This window comes from Daktulosphaira vitifoliae, unplaced genomic scaffold (assembly GCF_025091365.1).
Source record: "Daktulosphaira vitifoliae isolate Bord-2020 unplaced genomic scaffold, ASM2509136v1 Scaffold_1, whole genome shotgun sequence".
In the NCBI taxonomy this organism is placed as follows: Eukaryota; Metazoa; Arthropoda; class Insecta; order Hemiptera; family Phylloxeridae; genus Daktulosphaira; species Daktulosphaira vitifoliae.
In genome coordinates this window covers 29326474-29346629 of record NW_026099572.1, presented here as the reverse complement: position 1 = coordinate 29346629, position 20156 = coordinate 29326474, and the positions used below count along the sequence as shown (strand labels likewise).

At 41.1% G+C, this 20156-nt stretch overlaps 1 protein-coding gene across 2 annotated transcripts in view; it reads left to right on the top strand.

The window, feature by feature from the left end:
• The first annotated feature begins 486 nt into the window (after positions 1 to 486).
• LOC126895172 (ski oncogene) overlaps positions 487 to 20156 on the top strand; it is a 32679-nt gene continuing 13009 nt past the window's right edge. For both annotated transcript variants that reach the window (XM_050666741.1, XM_050666740.1), the window contains exon 1: positions 487 to 1773. In XM_050666741.1, the coding sequence (XP_050522698.1) occupies positions 883 to 1773 (891 nt within the window). In that variant the 5' untranslated portion in view covers positions 487 to 882. The remainder of the gene's footprint in view (positions 1774 to 20156) is intronic.

Below are 20156 nucleotides of genomic sequence, written 5' to 3'. Positions count from 1 at the left end.
AAATGTACTGAGTGTTGCGTAAATAACGTTGTCAGACATAAAGTAGTGGCGGCAACCAACTACTGTTTATTACGTATATAAAAAAATATATCAAGGGAGCCTATGATCGCGCACGAGCTTGTTGGTAAAAGGCAGAAGCTGTAGTTGTTACAATAATAACAATAATAATAATGTGACGCGAATATTTTTGATGTTTTGGCGACTAGACGGATGCGCGCGCACACACATATTGCCGTCGCCGCCGTCCTAGTCTGGTCCCGACGTCTGCCAACGACGTCGTCGTCGCCGCCGCCGCCGCCACCACCACCACCACTACCACCAGCACCGCCAACGCCGCTACTGTACCACCCGACCTACCGACGTACGTGACCCCACCCCATGCCTCCGTCTCTACCACACCGTTCCCACTCCGTTTTCGATGCGTGTGCGTCGCCGCCGCCGCCGTCTGCGTGTCCGACTACCGCCGCCGCCGTCGGTCGGGGGCCAGCAGCACTATTATGTTCGACGCGGTCACGGCAGTACCATCATCATTCGTGTAACGTGAGCGCGCGCATGTGTACGCATGTTTGTCTGTATGCGATTATCCCTGCGACGGTTATCTCAATATCGTATCCTCTTCCTACCCGTTGTGCGCGTGTGTTACAGTACTTAAATATTTTTATTATTACACGTGATCCGCCGCAGTGTATTACGCGAGTTTAACTGTATTTGTATATTTTCTTTTTAACTTAAATTGTGCGTTGAGAAATTTTTGCTATGCGAGTGCGACGGTCCGTCGTCGCTACATGGTCCGAAAATGTATGTAATGGGCGAGCGTGCGATGTGAGTGATTCGGACGGTCGCGGTTGTTGTGCCGAATTGATACTCTAAAGGCTAATAAAAATGGAGGAAGACAAGCAGCAGGTTAACAATCCGCACATCAAGAAGGTTCTGAAAACCTATCAGTTGAGTGCGCCCAGGAGTCTGCAAGGACCGAATCTCGTGTTGGACGATTCAGCGGCGGCCGGTCCCACGGCTGTGGCCATAAGTTCGCCAAAGGCCGATTCCGATAGCAACAAACGCAGCAAGACTCCTCCGCCGCCGCCTTTGCATCCGGTGCTCTATGTACCCGACCAGTCTGGTTGCGAGTTATTCGAGACTGAATTAGAATGGGAGAAAATCGCTTGTTTCATGGTTGGCGGGGAGATGAGGCTGTGCTTGCCGCAGATACTTAACACGGTGCTTCGTGAATTCACCTTGACCCAGATCAATCAGGTGTGCGATGAGCTTCGCATTTACTGTTCTCGGTGTACCGTCGAGCAACTTGATGTGCTCAAGCAATGTAACATATTGCCGGTGACCGCACCGTCGTGCGGCCTCATGACGAAAACCAATGCCGAACGGTTGTGTTTCGCCCTGTTGCACCGCGTTCCTCCTCCGCCGGCTCAAATCCCGGACGATATAGTGACCTATTCGTTTCGGGTGTTCCACGACGTATTTGGGAAGACTCGTGGAATCTGTATGCCGGAACTATATACGGAGAAATTTTCCGCTTGCATTCAGTGCGACGAGTGCAAGGCGCTGTTCACTCCTCAGCAGTTCGTCAACCATATTCACAGGTTCACGGGCACAAACTCTTGTCACTGGGGCTATAAGCGCGAAAACTGGAGGGCGTACATCAAAGTGGCGCACGGACAAAAGGATTACACCGAAGTCGTGAACTTATTCGAAACGTTCAAGGAACAAATAGACGATTCGACCACCACTCACTTCTCGTCCCGCAAACGCAAGCAGGTAAGCTCTACCAAATTTATGTTATGCACTCGTGTTTACCACGCGGCTCTGAATTGTAATAATAGTAATCACATGGTAAAATGCGTCACACTTGGTTTCCAAAGAGCGATAACAAGCAATACTAACAATCGTATAGCGCAATAAACTATTCTAGTTGGTTTATTTTTGTCTGGAATGGGTTCCATTCGGTTCTCAGACGTCTAGACCTTCACGTAACGACGTTCCAAATATCACCGTAGTGCTGCTGCTCGCCGCAGTCTCGTTTATTTGACCGGTTAACAACGAGATTATTAAATTGTTATTGTGGAAACAACGCCATTTATCGAATGGTTTTTTTTTTCGTTCTCGACGTTTGTACCGATAACGCAGTCGGCGGCAACAGAGGTGGAATTCGTTCGTTATCTCCGGTGTTAAATACGTTATTATTCAAAACAAACGAGCTCGCTATTGATCGTACAGCGTCTCGCGGCCAATTAAAATTATTGCAACATTCAAATTTTCCGCTGGTTTTTGTTTTCAAAACATCATCGACGATTCTGCATTAATAACTTTAACCAGCGCATTATGTTACCCGTAGACGTACACCGAAATTGATTTCATTGTTGTTCCTTTATCGCTTAAACGTAGGTCGGTAATTAATTTATACTTTTCTTGCTTTTACTCGTATCCTTTCTAGTCGTTATCACAAAACATTGTCATGACAGTTGGACTCCGAAATTTATTAAAACGATAAACCTTAATAAAAATTATCAATCTTTACACTGTTTTTCGTAAATGAAAAGGAGAGAAGAGTTTGCGTCGAATGTGTTCAGGTAGACTGGTAGTAATCGGTTTGCATTGGTCGGAGCAAGTCGAATAATTTCGCAGCAAATCGCGTGCTTTCTTTTTACAGCATTTGTTGTGAGCATTATAATGCCGCCGCCGTCCTTGAAGCGTCCGCGGAATTGCATAAAAAACCCGACGAACGCGGAGGTTAACGTAGTCGAAGAAAATGTAATAACGCAGTCTAGCCGCTACTATGCAAATAAGAGTTGGTTTATTGTATGCTTCCGGACGTGTTCGACCAACGTTTGGTTAACAATTAATTGGCGGCAAAAAAATCACCAGTGCTTAATGTGATGACAGACGGACGTGATTGTAAGTGGCCACTCGGATCGATAGCTTTATTGTAATGCGACTTATCAGTATAGGTTATTTCCCGCGGCTAGAGTTGTTTAGCCGTGGACAAAGTCCCGGTGCATGTAACCGCAAGTTTTGCGTTACACCAGATATTGTTGAATTACGATTAAACGTTTATCGTTCCTGTATAAAAAAAAAAAAAAAAAAATTATCTATATTTTTATAAAGAATTTTTCAATAAACGTGCTCAAACCGAGCTTTGGTTTGGCGTTGTTGTTGTGGAAATAATGTATCGGTCGTCCAGACGGTCTGAGCGTATATAGTGACGAGGTCACGCGGAGACGAAGCGGCCGCAATTACACAAACAAAGGATTTGCGTGCGCGCGCGTGCATATCTGTGTGTCTGTATGCATCGTTCTCGTCAAGGACATTGGCCGCCGCCGCCGCCACCACAGAGTGTTCAAAGCTGCTGCTGTTGCTGCCATCGCTGCTGGTGCAATTTCATTATGATATCGTTGTGGGCTCGTACAGTACTAGCGCTCGTTGATCCAATACAGTCCACAGTATGGCCTTCATTTTTGTAATCGCATTAACATGATAGTATTGATTGAATGTAAAGTAGTTGGACTGCACTGGTATTATTTACATTACATTTAGACGTTGTGAGGGTTTACAGCGTAAAAGCGGGATGTTAAAAAATCGAGTACAAATTAACGATGCACTGGCGAGGGCGGCGGCCGGCGATGCGTTTGATTTGGTGCCAATGTGCCATCAGTGGAATGTGTTCGGTTTCACTGTCGGGTACCGCCGCTGGTGTTGTTGGCAACGTCTGACAAACGGCGTTAATATCTCAACATTATTATTATATACAACCGTGAATAATTATCACAATATAATGTTATATTGGTCGTAAAAACTTACCAAAAATGACTAGCGCGTTTTTTTCCGTGTGGGTACTGACGTAGTTTTTAAGTGAAAACAATATTATTAATAAAACTCTCATTGTTGTTTACCGCCGTTAACGCGGAGAAATATATCCACCGATACTGAAAATACGCCTTGTAGACTGGCCCGTATGTTTACCGTTATCGTTTTCGCCGGCAGTTTTTCTGAAGCATCTCGATACGTGTTGTTAATTCTTGGTCGGCCAACGTCGTGTTTCATGTTTTACTAGAATCGTAGGCTCGCTGGTCTTGTATTTTTCTAGAAAAATGTTGTTTGTTACGTGATTCGGTCATACCTGCCTCAGATGCGACCGTTTGGAAGTTTGATAATCATTTCATTGTTGAACATGAAAATAAAATTTGTTCGATCGTTGTACGGCGTTCAAAAACTTTATTTATTTAAATCCGATTCGATATCGTTGTTTGTTTTCTAAACCAAATAAAAAGTAACAAGTCGTCATAACGGTTATCCGGTAAACGTTTCTAGCGTCCTTGCCCTGTTGCCGTTCTCCTATTCGATTGTTGTGGTTATGCACTGGACTCGTTGCGAAAATCTGTAGAGATGTAAAAATAACTGCTGGCCTTAATTAATACAACCGTATAATACTTGAACATTGATACGCGTCACGGTGTTCTCGTTGTACGCGTTTGTTGTCAAAAAAAACTCAACCATAACGGCATTAGTGATAAAACGTATTATCGTCTGTGACCCATTATTGTTTGGGTATTCCTTTATTTGGGTTTTTGCGGTTGGGTATTGTCGATGTCATTGGTCGTGACAGGTTGATCGGAGGGGAATGTTACGTGTTCGGATCATTTGTAGTTGTTGTTGCGATTTTGCTACGAACGGAGTGAAAAACGCGTCGAAAACAAAAGGAACGAGTCTGCGGACCACTTCCTCCATTGGACACGAGTGCGTTCTGCTGCAACCGACGCCGCGCGTGGCACAATGGAAACAGGAATCGCAGTAAAAATAATAACCATTACGGAAAGGAGACGGGCCGGGGGGAAGAGAAGACAGAACAGGTCTAACGAGCTCAGGTGAACGGCCAGTGAAAAAAAATATAAAATGATGGAAAAAATAACCTTTTTCGGTGGAACGCTTCGCCGACAGCGATCGTATTACTATATTTGTTGTTTTCGTTGAATTTTTGTGCTTTTCTTCGGCTGTTTCGCGTGACAATGGAAATATTTTAAAACTCCTGACGGATCGGGTTTCCTCTGCGCTGGTCCATTATTATATTATTACACGGTTCTGCGATTACACCTATACACCGCAAACATATCCCCGTGAGCTGAAATTCTAAGCTAGCGGCTCAATATTTATTGTTTTTCTAGCCGGTAAAGTGTAAGCAATATGCGACCGATACGTTACTCGATCCCGCCGGCGCCCCGAACGTCGTCGACTGTGGTGACTTGTCGCCGACACGGTGTACATATCTTCCGAAAAGGATTAAGTATAAAATAGAGCCAACCCCCACCCAACCTGCCCATACAAAACATTTATCGTTTAAACCGTTTTTTGTTTCTACGCATGTAAAATAATGGTGTTTTATTAAAAGCTTATACTTGTCAAACACTGCGCTGTAGTAGTTAACCCCCCGTCCATTTACGTGATGCTGTTACATGCTTTTTCAAAGTAACGCGGTAAACCGTAGACTATTACCGAATATATTCACCTAGTCATACAACGTTATTGCATAATGAAGATTGTCTCGACGCTAGAAGAGATTTGTCTGTGCAACGGTGAAATTTTTATTTATGGCTATTTGATAATTATTACCCCACTAATCGTCACTTCCCCTTCGGATAACGTTATAAAGACACGTTACAATTCGGTCACTTGTTTTTCTGGTTGCAGGCGGAGACGGACAAGCGCTGCGTTGGTTTCGCGTTTGATATTGTTATTATTATTATAATTATTATTGTATAATATAATTTAATATATTAATGTTATGCACACGCGTTTATAATGTAAACAAAAACGGACGGGCAGCGGTTGTAGTAGGCATTTTTTTTTTTTTTTTATATATAATTGAACGTTACAATTTGTAATATATTCGTTTAATGAAGGTTTCACTGTGGTTTTTGTTGTTGTTATTCATCCGTTGGCCGTTGTTGTTATTATAATACAGTTTGAATTCCGCATAAACTCCATAGCGGTACGCGTTTTATTTATGCCACAGTAGTTCAATTGTGTGACCGACAACCGGTTTTGGTCCGTGGGCGTTAGTACGCGTGCTCACGCGTTTCGTGTAGTATTCCTTTCGGAAACTCCAACGTTCCTAAATTTTGCCCATTTACTTGTAAGTGTTGGACACAGTTAGGACCTACCGGGACAAGAGCTTCGCGTCAGAGGAGTGCCACCATCGGAATCCGTGGAAATTATTTTTGTTTAACGCGAATCGGTCGCACGTTCTAAAAAGGCAGTCGAGAAGGACGCCGCGCTGCACGGCCGGGCGAAAAGAGCATTTGGCGTTGGCAAAAATAGCTGTGGTCCAAAATAGACGGGCGGTGCTACCGGTACCTGCGCCAGAACATTTAACGCTGGTCCTGCTCACAACACATGACACCTTCCTCTCTCGTTTTCTACCTCCCTCCCCGTTGACCGCCGCGTGTATTTATACATATCAATGTGTTTGAATTTGCGTTAAACGACAGCGACAATTTAAAAATTAATTCAACTATTCACATTGAACTCGTACTTTCAAAAATAGTAAAATTCGGTTACTTAACTCTATGATACTGATGTTGCAATTACAACAAAACTCATTTTGTTACACACCACGCGCACACGACGGATAGTCTACTAATAGTTAATTACACTCTAAGTACCTACTAAACATAGAAGCGTTTGTGTTAAGTTACTGCATTAGTATGTGAGAAATATTTTTATCTACACGCGGTGAGTACGCCGTCGTCGAGTAGTCCGTGTTTTTAAAATAACCTTTTGTCGGTCAGCTAGTCGCAAGAAAAATGCTAATCTTAACTTAGTAGTACAACTTTGGTTAGAATCCGTCGCAGAAAAATGTAAGATATTTCATAGATACTTATATATGTCTGCGGTTATATATATATATATATATCTGCCACTGTCTGCTGCGGACTGAGGAAGGATGATCACTGTCTTGTTAGATATTTTATAACATATCTTGTCTTACGTGTAAAATATACTGTATAATCGTGGAATAAAATGATAAAAAAAAAAAAAAATGGTTAAAAAACGCCGCTGGTTGAGAACCGGTTGTTGACCCGTTGGCACACCGCAGCGCCGGCTGACCTTCGCCATTACCAGACTGAAGTTCCCCGACCCGCCGCCTTCGCCTTTCGCGCCAACGCCATTGCAACACGTTCATGCAGACAACGCCGCCCGCCCGTCTTGTGCCGCGCCTTTCCATGACAGTCTGCCGCCGCTTAAACCAACACTCTTTTGTACGAAAACTAGACGCAGTTGTTGTTATTATTATTATTATACTCATGTACTGCGTTCATACGTGTACCACCTTATGTACATATGTTGGTGAGGTAATTGTGTCATCCCTCATTGCATTTTGTCAGCGCAAACTATGAATCACCTCTTCATTGCCTTTTACAAGTGTAGTCGCGTTTTGAGCTTAAAGATTAATTTGTTTCTTCGGAAATATCATTTCATAACAATCGCATTACCGTGTGTCATTCATTCGCTATGATCATTTCGTACAAAAAAGTATCAATCGTTTTTTGCTAATATTGTTACTAAACTTAGTAGTCATGAAACTACACTAGAATTGCAGTGTATACATTTGTCGTTTACCTAAATCTAAGAAACACGTACAACTTTGGAAATCCGCCTTTCAGTCCAAGTAATATCGGAGATTAATGGGGGACACGAATTTTCGCCTTATGTTAAAGTTTGTTTTATAGATCTCTGAAATTATTGTAGAACTTTGTTAGATGATGTTGAGGAAACAAATGATTTATTTAGTCCTATGTTCTTTTCCTTTTGCCACTATTATTAAACATTTGAACGGTTAAAATTGGATTTTAAACAAGATGAGTACAATTTTATAGGCTTTTAACCTAATATAAATGTTACGTATACAATTCATGATAAATTATTGTTTTTTCTTTTTAACAATTTGTGGTATAATTAAAGGTTGTCTGTTTATCATACTATTATTTATAAGTACTTTGTTATACCATTTATGTTTGTAATATTTCCACGTTTTTCAATTTATTGATACGCATTTTTACTTTCGACTGTTCCAAAATCAATAATAACAATTGAAACATTTCAGTTATCTAATATGAGCACAATACTAAACCGATTTAATTCTGGAAAATTTTAGACTTTTAACAAATGTTTGCGTGTTGACTCATTACAATAAATTATGTCCCTGGGTGGGCCTCGCGGTGTGTAACCACTTCGTTGTAAGTGCAAAAACAGCCCACACTATAATAACGATTGCACGTGCCCAACAATGCACTTACGGCCTTGAAGTCCATAATATAAATATTGTTAATGCAGTTTTTACTGCACTAGATAAGCGAAACCTTTCAAGGATGACTGCAGTTTTTTCCTTTATGTTTAGTCATTTACCGCGACCGTAAAAATAAGCCAATCGTTATCGCTGTTGTTTTGCGTAGCAGCAATTTGATGGTACAAAAGATTTTACACGGAAGCATACCGCTCTTGTATTAAAATACAGTAACTTAAATGAAAGACATCATATTATCAATAATCCGTTATTTCGTTTTTACATATCTATAAAACCTGGGACAATTAAAAAACATTTATATTAATATCTATTTTCGTATGTGGGACAAAAGTATTACCTATTCATGATTAATACAAACATCTTGAACTGCAAAACTACACACACGTTTTTTTGAATGTGTATCTTCTAATAAGAATTTATATAAATGAACTTGATAAATTTTCCACTTAAATATTCAAATAATTCTCGTAACGTCGCAAATTATTCATGAAAACACTTAAAAAAATAAAATCCCAGACATCGGCTAGAGAACTAGTCTAGAAACGGTATTCAAAAATACTTCAAGGACTGCATTCATTACAGCCAATGTTTTCGTTGCCAGAAGTTGGATTTTTTTGGTCAGTGCCATTAGTAAAAAGGCCATGAAAATTATTATTTTTTCGGATCAAACGCGTTCACCGTTGTTAGTTTTATTATTTTTCTTAAACTATGAAGTTATAATAAACACCGTACTTTCAATCATGTCGGACTACGACAAATTGAAATTGTTTTTACGGACAACGAACTTTACACGCGCTTTTCCATAGCAGACACGTGTATATTCCTATTTAATTACGTTGTCGGCGGCAACGGTGTGAAGCGATTAGTTTGTTTAATTGGTTTTTAAGTTTACAAATAATTGAAGTATTCTCGCGAGTCCAATTTGAATGAAAAATAAAAAACATTGCACTCGTGTTCACGCGCGCTCGATTACTGCGGTAACACTTCTTACTGGGATTTAATTATTCGGCCATACTAAGTGTATCAACGCACCTCTTGACGGCGGCGTCAAGATTCTCACTCTGTTCGCGGTGTTCATTTTTCTCGCGTTAACACGTACACGATTAATGAGAGGGAAAGGGTTTGAGACTTTGCGTTGACGGCGAAAAGGCATCGGTCGTTCATTCATTTGTTTGTAATAATGTGGACCTTTGCTGTGGCTCACCGGTTTTAGTTGAGACTCCGCGGGCGCACGCAACCGAATAAATGCGGCGCATTATTGTCGTTGAATAATTAACGTAACGCACATTAGTACGGGTCCAAAGACCGATGCGAAATAATGATTTATTATAACGCGGCGGCGCTCGAGGGGGTTAACAGCGATGACATCTGTATTTGTGCCGTCGACAGAGTCGGTCGTCGCCACGGCTGACGTTAGTACGTCCCGCTTGTGGGGCCGCGGTCGTGTACGTGAGGTAAGGAAAACAAGAAGAAAATAAGGGTTGCTTTTGTCAAAAAAAATAAAGTGGGACCGAAAAAATAATAATAATGTCTATAAATTATAATATACGTACGGCAATAACAACAAACGTGTTTTCGGGTTATTGTTGGGTAAACATTTCTTTATTGTTAACAAGTCTCGTATGGCGGGGCGTGAATCCAACGTTTAATAGCAATTGATTTTGCACCGCCGTACAAGAAAATATTGGGGAGAACAACCCCGAGCAAAATATTCTTCGACAATTTCATTATTATTAGATACTTTTGCACACGGGTCCGTGAGCGTGTTATTACACTCGTTTATGTTATATAACCGATTTTCAGCGAAAAATACACTGACCGACCACCACCAAGTAGACCCGTTTGCCTCTTGTTTTCGTGTGTTGTGTTCACTCTCGGGAGACCGAATATTGTTTAATTGAAAATCGTTGGGCGTTCTATTAATATTATTATCGTCGTGTTTCGCCGTCTCACCAACCTCCGGACGAACTGCGGCGATAAATAGATCACGGCCGTCCGTTTGTGATGGTGTTCCGATAATGATGTATGCGGCCCGCGTTCTTCTTGCGCGCCGACTCGTTCACGAATAGGTGTGTAGTGCAGATCATACGGCCAAGGTCTCATGAAATTTCTTTCTAAGCGGCGGATATCCGTCGTTTGTCGATAAAGCGCCGATGATGGCGACGGCCTCTATTATTTTCCTATTAATACAGTCCGCATTGGAACGCGGTAAGAAAATAACGGGTTCCCCCTGCCACGAGGTATGGACTAAAAAAGATGCGACATGCATGCTCTTCGTGGTATTAAAAAAACTTTCTCACGTGTATAGGGAATACCGGACTAGGAACTGTCCGCGCAAACCTTTACCGCGCGTATAGGTGTTTCTCGGCTCATCCGAAAAGCAAACACGTGTGGACGGCCACCGGTTTAGCAAAAGGGTAGTGAAAAGCGGTTGACAGCCGTGTGATGGACAGGCCGGCGACGGACGCCGTGCCAGTGTTTTTTTCTCCCCCCGAAAGCAGGGGCACGGTTGGGGCTACGGACACAGCAGGAGAGAATTTACAGAAGCGCGAACAAGAATTTAAGGTGCACATACACACGTAGACGTGTATGAAAAACGATCAATAACGTTTTTTATTATTATTCACAGTTCACACGATGACTTTTCGACTGTGTACACCGTTTGTATTATATTACTATTAAACAGTAGTAGAGTACATCAAGCGTTTACAGCTGAATGACACGTTTATTACAACAACATAATGTAATAAAACACATGCGCGTTGTACAATGCTGGCTGAAAACAACACGACATAATAATAATAATAATTCGGTGTATGAAATACAACGAGTTTTAGGAAAAGCTCTCGTTTTTTCTCTTCCCGACATGTTTAAACTTGTCACAAAAAAATGAAAATTATCGGTCTACGTACACGGAAATGTTTTTCCGAATCATTTCAATTTTCGGTCGCTCCGTAAACATTATTAATGTCGAGTTGGCCATTTTCTCTCCCCTGCTTTGCAGAATAAAAATACATTATGTCTATTTCCCGAATGAGTTTTTTTCGCTCAACGTGTCACAAACGAAATGATATTAACAGTTGACAGCAACGATAAGGGTTCTTTTTGATTTTTAAAAACCAATATACATGTATTTTTTTTTTTTTTTTTTTTTTTTTGAGAAATACACGTTGCTACACTTGACAAACATTTTTTCCCGACCAAATATGTTCGTCGGATTGACGGCCGAGCAAAACGAATATTGCGACACCGACGATACTGTACGTGTCTCTTTGTGCTCATCCTCCAGTCATACACGCAATTGTTGAAATCCGGCGATAGAAACAGCAGTATCTCAATCGTGTGAGCAAAGTACTAGGTATACTCTTTGTGTCGTCGTTTCATGCTTTGACTCGTAATACGTTTATATGTATAGAGAGGGAGATAGGACGCACGAAATGCCTCGTGCCTTTGCCCCGAAGTCGTTCTAGAACGAAGCAAAAGAAAATAATAATAAAAACATCGTCGACCTGCTGCCCCTCTTTCCCCGCTCATTCACCAAGAAATGATACAGCCACTTCGTAGAAAAGTCGCATCGGAGCCGATCGCTTCTTATTTATTTTTACTGTTTAAGTGAGTTGGAATTTTTTCTCCTTAGAAAATCTGTTTAAGTACGACGTCCAAATTTTTCCATCTCCCGAGTTCTTTTAACGTTTAGGTTGTGCGCGAACAAATAGGCGATCCCTACGAATTCTTTCTTTTATTCAAAATTTATTTGCGTATTTTGTTATGTACAGATCGGATCAAAATGAAATTTCTCGAATGTAAGTCAACATACGTTTGTACCCTACATACGTTATATTAATCAATAAACTTCCATTTGATTTGTTTGTTAGCCTTGTTTTACTTGGTTTGCATGCGTATGTATTATTCTGTCGTCGCTATCAGTTAATAGATATAAGTTTGTTATTATGGCTTTACTTACACGGAACAATTATAATTCAATAACTTTATATGTAGTAGTTATTTGAAACAATACCAACAATATATAATTAATATATACGCCAACATCGAGGAAATAACGCCAACGAGCTAACAATGTAACTGGTCAAATGTAATGATTTTTCCTGATTTTATGTACTCGATGAATGATAATAAAAAAAATTCTAGTTTTCTCTTTTCACAGTAACAATTTTTGTATCGTAAAAACAATACCTACTTAATTGTACTAATCTATACTCTGCCGACCTAATGAAATATCCTAGTTTTTTTTTGTTTTGTTTTTGAGGAAATGGTTCGATTCTTTGTTAGAGATAATATACAAATTAGCTTCTTTCGCTCACTATTGTCTTTACTACTGGATAAATTGTTTTTTTTTTTTACATTTCTGTTTATTTATTATTCAGTAATTTGGTAAATGCTTAATTTACTTTATAATTATGACGGTGCTCAGAATTCGACATTATTAGTTCAATAATAATGTGTGTAGCATTAATCGACAACTCCAAAGGTTTTCTATCTCTCGCTCTCGTGTTGTTTGGCCATACATATAATACAATACACCTGTGTCCCGTGTAATGTCATTGAACTTTGAACTTGATTAAAATATATCGGTCATATTAACAAAACAACCGACAGTTTTAACTGGGCAGTCTCGACCGCGTACAGCATTCGCATAATTACAACGGCCGCCGAACGCTGTACTTGTGCGCAACGATTGTTTTGCCCATTGTAGTCTCGATTATTATGCTGTTTTGAGGTAAACGCGTTTTGATCACACCGAGTGTTTGAATTGAATGTTATTTCGTGTATTGCCGATGAATTCCGCCGGTACAGGCCGTTTAAGTATCTAGCGCAGAATAATGTGCGCGCAATGAGTGTGCTTGTTACGACTATTGTCGTTTCCCGTAACTGGTTCGGCTCGGACCATAAACAGCCGTGTAATTGCCGGACATATTTTTTTCTCCACACTCGACCGGCCCGTCGCCGCCGCCGTCATTGCCGCTCTTGTATCATATGCATAATAATAACAAAATATATGCAACATATTATTTTATACAGAAAAGAAAAACAGGTTATATGTGTGTGTACATACATTGAAGCCGAACGCGACGGCGACATTGTAACAATTTTCTCTTCTTTGGCAGCGACCGGTTTTTTCTCGAACACTAGTCTTTTTTTATACACGTCCATCGATTGTGTGTGCGTATTCGGGGGAAATCCGCGTGTCCTTTTGTTTGGCCATCGATTATTTTTTTCCTCTTCCACCGTGGAGGAGACGTGTGTGACCCCTGGCCACGTCAAAATCCAACCGGACGTTGAGCATACCGCGCTAACCAAAATTGGCCGGTGGTACGACGAGAAGAAGCCGCAAACAATAAAACATAATAATGAAACGAAGAAGAAAAGGAACGAGTAAAAAAAAAAAAAAATGATGCGAAAACGTTTAAAAAACATCTATACGGGAACTCTTTTGTTGTGTATTGTAGTGATAAAAAATAATAAAAAACCGAAGGGATTTACGAATAATAAAGAAAAAAGGGGTACGGCAACGTCTTGTTGGTCATCGGGAAGACCTCCCGCGGTGCGTTATGAGCGCCATTGTTCTTGTGCGAGTTTCCAGCCAAGCAATCGTAATCGTAATGGGTAAACGGCAGCCACGAGCATCCGACTGTTTTTCCGGTCCGCGTACTTTGCGCCCAACGAACCCCCGGCGATGACAGTATGTCCATTGGTCATGTACTTAAATTTGTGGTTGCCATCCGCAGTAGCATCGCTTTTGTTTTCTCGGGTCTTCCCGGCACATGTTTTCGAGCGCGCCCGACTTTTTTTATGCGGACGGCCTAGTGCGATCGTCATTATTATTATTGTGCGTTTCTGACATTATCATCACTGGGTAACGCATAAAATGGAACTGTGATCGTATTATTGCTCGTAGAGACCGTAAATACGCGAAAGAGTATCATCGTAAACCCGAAAGATTTACTGTCCGTGTTCGCCTGTATTGTGCGTGCTAACATAATTATATGTGTACATGATTTTATGTGCGTATTATGCTTTTGAAGTAATGGTGTCGAGCCCGAAGCGGCGAACGACGATTTATGGCTGCTGTTAGTTGAACGCGTTTTTTTCATCTTCAACGTACAGTTATTATTACGATATAGATATTATACACATTTGGCCGACCACTCAGAAAAAGAAAAACGCGCATAAACAAGTGACGGCTTAGTAACGGTGGGGGGGGGGGGGGTATCATCATCGCGATAGGCACCGATGCCATGTGAGCGATTCTTGTCCGGAGGAATGCTTGATAAATTCGATGGCACCGATGCTATTCAGATTTCAATTCAATTACACAGCGACTTTCAATACTATCGCGTAGCCGCCTTTGTTCCGGCTCCACCCTTTGGTCTTCGTGTGTACATGTTCACTGGGTTACGAATATACGGGCACAGTGTATTATAGACTGATGCGCAACGTGTAAAAGAAACAGACCCTTTAACCTTTGCAACGGTCAAGATGTGTTCACACAATGGAACCACTTAATAGAAATAATGCTCGAGCACGGTACCGAATAATAATAATAAAAAATAATAATAATAGAAGACGTATGTAAAAAAAAAAAAAAAAACCAGGCATTGTTATTAGTAAACACTCGTTATTTAACAACTCCACACAAACAGACAAGTTCAAGCATTGCGCGAAAAATTCACAACACGGGCTTCTTGTGTGCTGTTCAAACAAAGATGCACACGGGATGGGACGTATAAATCGCGTCCCGTCCCATTTAGAGTGTTCCGAAAAGGAATATGTAGGTCTGCCGCGGCGGAGGCAATAAATCTGAAAGGCGTCGAATCTGCGAGCTTGAGCTGTTCGAGATCAGTATCGTCCGGTAGACAGTTATATTGTGCGTGTAGGGTGCACGCCGAGAACCGACCGAAATGGAAGAACGACACGTCACATGTTGATAGATGATATATACGCCGTCGTTTCAGCGTAAAATATTTGGGAAGCCCGTCAAATATATCTTCACGTGCGCCACGCCATTGCTTGTTTTCACCGCAGTATCCAAATATTTACCCTTTGCTTCCTGTAGGCTTGTCGAAGTCTCTACCTCGTATCCCCCCCCCCATCTTATCTTCTAAATCGTCTGTTTGATTCCTTTTCCGTCCGCTGTACCGTCGCCTTATTACTACACGAAAAGCCCACGCGTGTGTAACGATAATCTTTTTTCTTTCGCCATCGACTTTTACTCGCATCGCTTGTGTCAGCCACGATTTTCTTGTCGTTCGAAATTCTTGAACAATTTTCCCCGGCGGAAAACGACTGCACTCGCCGCCTCTGTGTTTCGATTATTTGAAGTTCTAGTGGTATTATTAATTATAGACTCGCTCAAATTAAAATCCTATCCGTTTTAGTCACAGGTCGATGTCACAGGGCGTTAACGGAAATTACTTGTACACAACGCACGAGCCCATTTTGTTTTCTTGTTAATTTTTAAATAAAAGTTTTTTTTTGAATTCTTAACGGCTTTTGTTTAATTTTGAATCGACTGAAAACATTTTCTGTTGTCGCGCCTAGAGGAAATCTTACCGCTGATGTCGACGATTCGAAATATTCGCCCAGTGCTTTTGGGTCACCGTATTCATGATTGAAAAAAAGTCTGTTTAGCGGTTGGCATATATATTTTGGCAAAACTACCACTGGCGGACCATCAACACTCAATCTGAGGCCGTTGAACTCGATTATAACGCGGACGGAAAAAATAAATATTAAGAAAACAAAGCTATTTAGGTAACTGCTCGGCGTTTATGACGAGCCGTGTGAAGTTAGAATACCTTTATGTGTGCGTGCAAACAGCAGCATACCACCTCCGTGTCTGTTTAACGGCAGCCAGAGTTTTCACGGGAGACTGCACGTTAAGAGAACAAAAAAAAATAAGAGTAAATGTAAATGCTACCAATGTGAAACAAAATATATTTAAACGTTGCCGTACACAATACGAATGCAAATAGCAAACAAAAGGCGATTCCAGACACATGTATATATTAACAAAGCACATTGTACAAGTCTGGCGGCAACAGCGGGGGTGCTGAAAACAGGTTGAAGAGCGGAAAAATGTTCTCATTATTTTTCGCGAAAAAATTAGGGTTGCCCCTGCTGTCAACCGTCGTACCCTTCTCCATTGTGCGATCGCCCTCTCGTCTTCTCACAAAATCTCGTTTATGATGCCGTGAAAAACCTATTACACGGTCGTTTATTTGGCTCGGCTTGTCTTTTCCTTTGAAAACGCCTGCCCGAAAGAATCGCCCCAGCTCGCCTCCTAACCATCACCGACACCCACCACCACGGTCAATGGTCGATTCATTAGACATGCAGAAACCATCCATCGTGGTGGTGTCCGTGTGCAGCGAACGGAGGAGAAACGCGCGCCGCACTCACACGCACAACACACCCGTGTAATGATGTCGCAAAGGAATTTCCCAACCGCCTTTTGTACACCCGATATCACATCAGCTCATCCGTGTGTTGACGCCGCTCTGTCTTTCACGTGACCGTCTTGTGTGCCTTCAATTATATTGCGCATAATGTGATGCGCAATGACGAACGGTGTTGTTTTTAGATCCGGACGGGTAGATACGTCAAAAAACGTACGCGTCCCTCCGTTGAAGAAGACCATTGAAGTCGTCAAAGCACCAGACGGAAGAGTTAATCCTCTCAATCCGAACAATGCGACGGCAGATTGTAGCGGCCGACCCCTTCCCTCCCGTCGTCGGCCACCCAGCGATTTTGATTCCCAAACGACGGCCACGAATCCCAACAATGACTCTGTTACACAAAGACGGACTTACGGCAGGACTGGTTATTTGATTTTTTTCTACGCTTTTAGTAGTCATTTGATTCCTTCTCGATTAACCGTTATGCTTTGAGTATTAATAATTTATCCCATAATAGAGTTAAACTATTGCGAAGAGCCCACTTGAAAAATAGTGTTACGTTCACACACATATGACACACGTGTCCGACGAATGTTACTTTACTCGAACGTATTATGTATACTTCCTCGGGCAAAAAAATACGACCGTATTGTCGTCGACACAATAAGTGTATGTAAAAAAAAGTCACTCGAAAATAAAATTAATAACATCATACTAATTACTATTACCGTACAGTTTTTCCGTGTTATCGCGAACAAAGCGACGTGGCGGCCGGGCGAAAAGCGTACGAGACCTTAAATAATTACCGCCTTGGTTCGGGGGAGTTATTAGTTTGACATTTGTTACTCGCGTGTTTTGAAGCAGTTTACTGTCATGAAAGTGCTATATTTTTGATAACGACAAAAATAAAATAAATGAGCCGACATAGAAATAATATTCACCTCGTGGTATTTTAAACATGCACACGCTATGGCGTTTTAATAAAAGTGGCGAATTTCGAGTACACGTGGTGCTGAGAAATTTTATTACGCACACATAGTTTGGGTTGATAACAAAGAACAATAAGTATAGAACAATTTTCTGTTGTTTACGATATTTAGATGAATTCCATATGGAATTTCGACGCGCCTAGTCCGAACCCGACTTCAGATTTTCGATGAGCATTTTTTCAGAAAAAAACAGCTCCACTTTACACTGTAACTGTATTTGGGTCATTATTGTGAAATTGCTACCAATAAATAGATTACATTTTGAGGATTTCAAGGATTTCAATGTTTTGTTTTTATATGACAAAAACCCGGGAAAAAGGCCGAATACGAGAAAAACAATTTATACGTAAAGTTAAAAAATCGGAAAAACTGCAACTTTGTTCTAAGCCTTTTTTATTGTGAGCTAATATAATTTTTCGTGAGCTTGAAAATAATATTTAACGGTATTTATGACGTCTAATACAATGATGTAATTATATTTGGCGTACGACACTTGGTTACTCAGTTATTCAACTTATTGTAAAGAAAAACATACAAATTACAACTCAGTAATTACTCAGTTAAAAATCCACCTAAAGCATGAAATAATTGTCATACTCAATATCTAAATATACCATTGTCTTAAGCGTCCAAAAATTCATGGTATTAAATTATTATTTTTTTTCTTCAAATTTTACAAAATGAAATTTTTGTGTATATTTATTTTTATTATCGTTTTTGTCGGTTAATTTGTCGCGTAAAAGCAAAATATTGCTACTTTTGAATTTACCACAAAAGTATATATATATATATAGAAATTTTAGGTATTCACTTGAACATTGTAAACAGCAAAATGGCCGTCGTTGCTGTGTGTAATCGATGAAATCGACGGAATACCGAAGAGCGCGTACAGACATTCACAAATGCAAACAGGTCGACAGGACAATCTGTTCGACGGTTGAATTTACTGTATACGGCCGTTAAAATAGGCTAGTTCGTTAATTCTATGATTTTAAATTTCTAATTAGGACACGTGCACGATATGTTTTTATGTAAATCCATAGGCTTTTGAGTAAAACATGTTTATTTTTTCCAATCAATTTATTACATATTCTCGAATGAGTGAGGTGGTATTTAAAATAAATTGGGTTTGATGATTGTTCGCGTGTTCCTAAAATCGACATATTGTTATGTTAACGGCTATAACTGCAATAGGAATATTGTTGCGTACTTTGTGAAACGCTTTTCGTTCAGCAATCGTCGTTTGTAATGTTATGTTTTCTCTGCATTAACGGATACTGAGAATTGCCTATATCGTCTGAAGAACTATTGTAATAGCCGCTGTTTAACATATTGTTGTAAAGACAGGTTTTCTCGCACGACACGCAACTATGTGCAGATGTCTTGAACGGCACCACACCACGCGCGTTTCCGAACAATATGGTGGACGCTGTGCACGTGTGACCTCAAATAATGAGCGAAAGACACGAGAGAAAAAGAAAAACACGTCTACTAGGTCGGGTACAGCACCCACTCGTAGGCCCAGCGTACACGCCAAGGTTGATTTGATCAACCGTGCACATAACATTAAAGTGTATATTATCATTACGTACATTAGAATATGCACACACGCCTGCCATACTAAACGCGCGCGCGTGTGTGTGTGTGTGTGTGTGTACATTTTTACGCTGACACACGTTATTGCGCGCAGACGTCGGCCGTTAGAACTGCTCGCTCCGCGTTGTCGGCGCGGCTGCAAGAATGACTCGACAAGGACATAATAATAATAACAATAAAACAACCGCGGATGCTTTTCCTCTTGCCGCCCGCGCTTGGCTTTCTGCCCCGCCTCGTCCGGTGCCGTTATGTTACAGCATACTGCATTGTAGGCTAATGGCGGCGGCATTCGGCCGCTAGACGAAAGCTTCTCACGATCCGCAGAGAACGCTCAGTGGTATCTTACCGACATTGTGATGGCCCTTAAAAAATCATCACTATTAATATACACACGCACAGACATTCGTTTGTAGCATAATGCTCAAGTTTTGCATCTATTTTATCATCCTTTTTGTTCGATGCACGTTCGATTAAGCACGATGTAACGGAATTGTCGAGTCTATTTGCACGCACACGCATCATGACCATCTTCATCTACATAATCCGCATTAAGAACTATGAGAACAACGGGTTAGACGAACGGTCAGAAAAGCGGGTCGGGCGATTATTACGGAAGAACAAACGGGGGTGGTAATAGACGTGTCAATCATAAGTGTTAAGGATCCAACCGAACACTTCACTAGTACCGGGTGTAATGTGTCCAGGTGCGCCGCGCGGGTGTGGGAAACGAATAAATGAATATATTACGCGTGTAGAAATTATTCGCATTCTGTTTAAACCGGACCTGTCGTTTTTGTGTTCGACTAATGGCCCGTGAATCTTCGTTGGGTGGGGGGGGGG